At 44.7% G+C, this 7430-nt stretch overlaps 1 protein-coding gene across 1 annotated transcript; it reads right to left on the bottom strand.

Annotated features, from left to right (window-relative positions):
* Positions 1 to 3831: 3831 nt before the first annotated feature.
* On the bottom strand, positions 3832 to 4988 carry PtA15_11A532 (uncharacterized protein; the record flags this gene model as incomplete). Its single annotated transcript, XM_053161450.1, has 5 exons — positions 3832 to 4028; positions 4112 to 4220; positions 4291 to 4699; positions 4795 to 4876; positions 4946 to 4988. 5 exons carry the CDS (start codon positions 4986 to 4988, stop codon positions 3832 to 3834), a joined length of 840 nt encoding a protein of 279 aa, XP_053025395.1.
* Positions 4989 to 7430: the final 2442 nt, after the last annotated feature.

The raw sequence follows: 7430 nt of genomic DNA, 5'->3' as shown, positions 1-7430 counted from the left end.
TCCCCAGAAATCTAGGAAGAGACAACATCAACAACACCTTTCCTCTTCATTTGAAGATACATATCCAAATCACTGCCTGAAGATTTCCAGTTCACAATAAATAACCAAATCACTGTCAGAACACCATCTTTGCATTTCTCACATCATCATCCAACTGTCACAATTGAGACACCAGCTGACAGTCTTCATTGTGTCTTACGGATTTGTATAAGACTAGTTATCATAGTAATGTTGTTTTATCCTGATGGAATAATTCTGTTGAGTATTTAGCTGCTTATCAAACAGTTTTTTTCTGGGTGAGATCAATAGGTCTTATTTTTGTTTTCTTTTAAAGAACTTTTTTGTGCTTACGGGTTTCTGCTGCTTCCCTGACCCTGTTGAGCAGGTTTGCTTTGATCTTGGATCCAAGTTGTTCTGCAAGAGTTCTATAACAGAACAAGATCTAGTAAGTCTTAAAATTAAGTCTGCTCTTGTCTGATCTAGGTTATTCACAGGGTTCCAGAGTCTTTTTGTTCTTTTGTCTTGGTTTTGACCAATAAGGCTGTTACTAATGCTTCACACTATGAAAAAAACAAAAACTCAAGAAACTGCTGCCAGTTAGCATCCAGAACCATGGATCCCAAAGTTTTCTGCCCTGGAATATTTGCACATTTCCCAATTTTTAAAATACCAAGTCTGCAGTACAAAAACATCAGTGCAGGCTTCAAAACACTCAGTTGAAGCCTGTGCAAATTCCCTTTCATGTGCACATACACCAGGAAAACAATATATAGTCACTTGATGGCAAGTGACATGATGGAGCTTTGGTTTCTGCTCCAGAGCTGCTCCAGCGCTGCTCCAAGTCTGCCCCACCAGCACTTGTAGAGCTTTCAGCACTGCACCAGAGCACTCAATGTGGGACATTCAGCTGATCCTCAATTTTTCCCAGGAACAGCTGATGCTCATCAAAAGCTGAGCAGTAGGCATTGACTGAACCTGGGCCAAAGCTGAGCATTGGCTGAGCCTGGTCCACAGCTGAGAATTGGCTGTTCCAAGCCTGATACAAAGCCAAGTGTCAGCTAGACCAAGAATATTCCAAATCTGAGCATTAGCTTAGCCAAAAATGGTCCAAAGCTGAGCACCATCTTGGAAAAGGCTTTTTTAGAGCTGAGGATCAGCTGGGAAAATACTGTTCCAAATATTGACACCAGCTGGGCCAAGAATTTGCAAAAGCTGAGCATCAGCTGAGCCAATACTGGTCCAAATTTGAGCATTGGCTGAGCCAAGGCTGTTCCAAAGCTGAGAATAAGATATTTTAAGACTATTCAAAAAATAATTATCACCTGAGCCAAGGCTGTTCCACAGCCAACAGTGGGTAGTTATTGCTACAGTAATGCGTAACGTAACAATAACATAACATTTTTTGGCCGTTATTGTTATTGTTACCAGTAACGGCAGTGCAATATTTATATTGCACCAAGAGTTTTTTTTTCAACGGCTGTTACTATATCTGGGTGCTTAACAACAGATATTGGGCAAGATAACAAGCAATAAAAGGCCAAAATAGGGCCAATTTGGCCTTTTATTGCTCAATTACTGGTAAAGGCCTCAAAAAAAGAGGCTTGTTACGTTACGTGTGATGCCGCTGTTCGCGCGTTAATGCTAACAATAACGGCGCAGAAAGTAACGGCGGGTAGTTAATTTACAAAAATCCCGCAGATATTGTAAAGTAAAGTAATTACCCACCGTTGCCACAGCTGAACATCAGCTGAGCCAAGGCTGGTTCACAGCTGAGCATTGTCTGAGCCAAGGCTGGTCCACAGCTGAGCATTGTCTGAGCCAAGGCTGGTCTACAGCTGAGCATCAGCTGAGCCAAGGCTGGTCCACAGCTGAGCATCTGCTGAGCCAATGCTGGTCCACAGATGAGCATCAGCTGTTACAGGAGTGGTCAGAAGCTGAGCATTGGCTGGGCCAAGATTGATCCAAAGATGAAAGTTGGCTAAGCCAATACTGGTCCAAATCTGAGCATTGGCTGGGCCAATGATAGTCCTAATCTGAGTCCAAGCTGAGCCATGAATGGAATAAAGCTGAGAATAAGCTGGGCCAGGACTGGTTCAAAGCTGAGCATGAGCTGAGCATGAGCTGGGCAACAAAGCTGAGCAGGAACTGGGATGATCTGGGAGCCAAAGCTGAGTATCAGCTGACCAGAAATGAGGATTAGTGGTGCCCAGCCAAAACTGAGGATCTCCTGTGGAAATTCTGAAAGGTAAGTAGATGGGGGGGGGGAGATGTGTTTAGATGGTGGGTAGCCTGCTGGCGATCAAGGGTAGTTATGTTATGTTGCGTTATCCACACAATTTTGGTAACGTAACTACCCCTGTTATCCGGGGCCCCCCGTTACTTTACTAGTAACAGGGTCATTTCAGGCCCCGCGCGTAACGTAACGGGCCTCATTTTTGAGGCCCATTATCCCGTTATCCCCCGGATAACGCAATGACGGACCATTTAGGGCTTTTTTAGCCTCATTTTTTGCCCGTTCTCAGGGGCTCCGCGCGCCCGGATAACGTAACAAGCATAAAAAAATGGCTTAATGTGGTGTGATAATGTAATTGCACCGCTGTTACGCGTAACACGTAGATAACAACAAAAATTCTGTTACATTACCGTTATCTACGTGTTACACGTAGTGTAACTACCCTTTGTTGCTGCTGGAGCTGGCATCATGTCACTTGTCATCAAGTGACTATTTTTTTTCCTGGTGATACCCCTTACAAGTGCACATGTCCCTTTAATGTGTAAATACCCCTTTTCGTCATGTGTGAATAACCCTTTCATGTTTACATACCCCTTTTGTGCATGAATTCTACTTTCATCATGTGGACATATCCCTTTGATGTGTAAATAAATCTTTTCACATTTCCATTTCATGTGTACATATCCCTTTCATTTGTTCATACCCTTTTGATGATATTGCTTTCATGTGGACATACCCCTTTCATGTGAACATACCCCTTTCATGTGAAAATACCCCTTTCATGCAAACATACCCCTTTCATGTAAAAATACCCCTTTCATGTGTGCATACACTGCATCTGCAGATGATAGAATAAATCTATAAAAACCTTTTTTTTTTTTTAAAAAAAAAAAAGTGTAATTTGGCCTATGGCATTGCACACTATGAATCTCTGATAATGTCTAGTACAACTGGGGCTAATTGACTATGTTTCTTTGGACTCAGCTACAAGTAACAACTGAGATGTCTCAACTTAGGAAATTTATGGGTGGTACTTATGAGGATAAGTTGAATGTATAATATGAATCTTCTTTCACTAAGGAGTGAGGGGAAGGGGTTTTTGGCGGGTTGAGAGGGTTGGATGTGGAGATTAAAATGCCCTGCAGAAATTCCCAATAACCATGTCAAGCATGTACATATCAAATCATTCAGGTTACTTTTTGGGGGACAAGGGAAATCACAATATAGCATGTTTTTGTTTGGCATCCCACAGAGTGTCATAAACTTGACGACTGGAGTTGCCACTCCATTATTCTCCCATTTGGGATATTTTGGTCCAACCCAAAGTTTGGCTAAGCAGCAGTATGCTGGAATATGATGATGGCTGTCCCAAACAGCCATGTAATATATTGAAGCCCAGTAATAATCTCACTAAGGTCCATAAACCTTATTTGGGCTTATTAGGCAGCAGCTTATTACTGCATATGACGCTGGGCCCTAAATAATGCCTTCCAATCAATTGCACATGATTTGAAAGAGTGAAATTCAGAGCAACATAACAATTTTTTCCTCGGGCGTAGTAGGTTTACTGTCGGGAGAGGTAAGTTTTGGAGCAAACTTCATAGAAACCGGTCGAATTCTCGAGAGCCACCAGCAGCGATTATTTCAGGAATATCACCAAAGCCGAAGCCGATGCCTTTGAAGAAACCTGGAGTCGCACTGAATATCCGTGCAATGAACCGAATAATGTTTCCTAACTGCCCAGATGAGGCAATGATTAAGTTGGCCACAGCGCCCGAAATCTGGTGTAAAGTATCTAAAAAATTAAAATTGGAACATAGCTCAGTTAACGGTTTTGGAAGAGGAGCTTATCCTGAAAGAGAAGAGAGAAGAAATTACCGCCACAGATATTTTGGATGATAGGGAAATATCTAGCCAATCCATTCACTTCTTCAAAGCAAAGCCTAATCTCCGTTAAAATATCAGCGATCACTCGGCAGATGTCGATCTGTGAAAAGGCTTTTGTCAAAAAACCACCGCTCATCTGGTGGGGTTGAATGTAGAAGGCGAGAACTCACTATTGTGGCATGCCCGAAGAACCCAGGCTTTGAGCTCGGAAGAGGGAAGTCTCCGTTCTTTATTCGGGCGAGAGCCTCGTTGCATATATCCAAAATCGCCTTGAGTTCCTGGAGCACGTCCCATGCCAAATGCTGGTCGCTTTCATATTGTGAGGACACAGAAGCAATCTCCCTGATATTCCTCGCATGTATCTGAATTCCAGCCAGGCAATCCTTCAAGGCAGCATAAATCCTATCTTGCTTGTACCAATCTGCCCTGCGCGTATGCTTTTGAGAGGACCGACTTTCTAGCTTATTGTGACTAGGAAGATCGCGTGTTTGGCTGACTCGAGTAGGGCCATTCTTCTGGGTGGAAGATGGTCTCCAGAGTCTTTTCTTAGAGGATGGGACCGGTATGACGCTGTGAGATCTTGAATACAAAGGGAAAGAATCAACGAAATATGAGACTTAGTCAGGAATTTTGTTCAGTAAGATCAAAGTGAGTGCGGTTGAGACAGTCCCAACCTATGCAGCATTTCTGTTGTGAATGCGTGTCCAGAAACCGCCGAATCGAAGTTTTTCGAAGTTTTCGTTAAAATCGTGATTGCTGGTTCAAATTTTCGCTCGTCAAAATTTGAAAAACCAACACAGATTCCCACAGAACATCAAAACTTACGCTGGGAAGTAGCAAGGAGGAGGATAAAGAGTGAAAACTGCATTTTTTTCGTTTTTCTACTTTGAAGCCGGCGATGAGTACTATAACAGAGCAGAGAGACAGATTTTTTTTTCTTTTCTTATCGAGCAATGAGAGACAGGTCAGGTGCAAGTATTCAACCTGATATTTGGTGCGTGTGGCAGTAGGAGAGATGAACTAAATGTTGCACTGGTAGTTACGAGCTGAGAGTATACCTAGTGAAGCTGAGTCGAGAAGTGGAGATAGAGAAAGAGAAGGCCAGTCTGTAGGCAGGTGAATGCACTGGTACCAGCCTGTACCATCTAGGTGCATATGTTTGAAAGGAATGATCACAAAGTGACCATGCTATCCATGGATTGCCTTCCGACATCCCCCTACCTGCACAATTGCTATTTATATGAAAAAGGTTTCTAGACCACAGGAGCAGCCCGACGTTAGGTCAGCGGAGGACCTGGAGGTTACTTCGCGCTCTTGCGTGCATGGCGACGTTGACACCCGGTTGGCGCATTCTTAACCAACCATTGGTTTTGGTGGTTTTGGTGGGGAGGTCGTTTGTTTGCCCAGTAAGTCGGCCGAGTCAGAGCTCGAACCTATCACCCTCAGGCCATAGGTAGATCGATAATCTGTGCTTAACCCGATACACGAGCAAGCTTTCTTGGGTGATAGTGTGTGTTTCTCAACATAAATATGTAGCATCTCCTTGAGATAGTATTTTTTTCACAAAAAAATAATCTTATGAGAGACTTTGTGGGGCATCATGAAAAGCCCAAAAACAAACAGCAAAAGGTGCTTTCATGCCCTTGAGCCAACCTTCCAGTAGAACGATGGTTGGACGCAAGGGTCCCCTCAACGCTCTTCCGCGGAAGCGTTGAGAGAACAGTGGCCTGGAACCCGACTGTTCTTCCAATGCTCCAGTTCCCTCAACATATTAGCAGACGTTGAGAGAACTGGTGCGTTCAGAGAACAGCCTGATTCCGGGCCACCGTTCCCTCAACGCACCGGCCGAGCGTGGAGAGAACTGGCACATCCCAAGAACATGCAGCTCTACAACCGCCCCGACGTTAAAACAAACTATGCTTTGAGGGAGGGTTCTGACGATGTACCAGAACGCTCAACGCAAAGCCCATGTCTTGTGGGCTTAACGGACGTTTTTCTCCCTCAAGCGTCCAGCAGACGCTCAATATTTCGTCGAGCGTCGAGGGAGTGCTTGAGATTTCCTCGATCGCTCCTGTGGTGTACACCGCACTGAGAACGTTCCAAAATTGACCCAGGGAGAAATACAGGCCCGACAATCCCGATGGATGAGTCCGAGGTCTGATGTGAATGAGCTTTGTGGGAGGGTGCAACAAATCTATCAAGTCCTTCTCTCAGGGAGAGTCTGGGAGTGTGATTCATGAACATCCAAGGGTGACACCGCTACACTACCCTACATGTGTAAAGCGGTCGTTGAGCGCAGGGCACATGATACCGGTTTGTCGTATGCCTCCAGGAACAAGTAGCGGTAGCGGCAGTGGCACGCAGACAAGTGTACATGTGCGGGCGGGCGCTTTGTCGCGCGGGAGCTAGCGCTAGCGCAACACCAAAACAAGTAACGCCACGCAGGGCCCGGCACGGGCCAGAGGAGTGATACACGCTCATCTCGACGCCCGTGTCCGAGCTTCCTCGGGTCCGAGCTCGCCGGGTGTTATTTTATTTTCTTGATTTTTTGTTCATTTCTGGTTACTGACACCGGTGTTGTTTTCTGCTCCATTGAACTCTCCAGGTATTGTGCGTAGACACGGAGCGATACCTGTAATTCTTGGCAGGATTCTAGCTCTTAATATTAAACTTGTCTTCACTTCATCGCACTGGTAAATATGCATTTGGCAGTCAACCTCCGGGAATCCCGGTTAGGGGTTTTCCCGACGATTTCAGAATGTTGCATACTCAATTTGATCTGAGGAGCTCCCACCATTTTGGGGAGTAGATAGATTTGGTTTGACGGCTGGAAAAGTTTCCACAGCTGAGGCTCTCCAAGAATGTGAAGTCCAAGTTGCGAGGAATGACCCCGATGACCACTACAGATGATTTAAAATCAGCCATCTCGATCGAAAGACACGCACAAGAGTGAGTGTAAGTGTTCATAAAATTATCAAGCAGGGGTTTCCAAGGAACAGGTAAAATGATTATTCCTGGGCTTGCTCCATGAAGATGAAATCAAGATCATTATTTTTGAGATGGTCAGAGGTCAATCTTAAGCAACAATATTCCAAGGAAACCTTGGCGGACAATGGGTTGCGGGAGAGATGCTGACGAGATAGACGGCAGGGCAGGAGCATCGCTATAGCGAGCTCAACCCGAGCAAACAACAATAATAAAACTGAGTCATTTTGAAAACCAAAAAGATCAACAGGAACGGTGTACAAAAAAAAGGAGGAAGAAATGCAATTCTGGGGGCGGAGATTGACAAAAATAGGTGAGAAGGAGG

This window comes from Puccinia triticina, chromosome 11A (genome assembly GCF_026914185.1).
Source record: "Puccinia triticina chromosome 11A, complete sequence".
In the NCBI taxonomy this organism is placed as follows: Eukaryota; Fungi; Basidiomycota; class Pucciniomycetes; order Pucciniales; family Pucciniaceae; genus Puccinia; species Puccinia triticina.
This window is presented reverse-complemented; position numbering and strand designations above follow the sequence as displayed.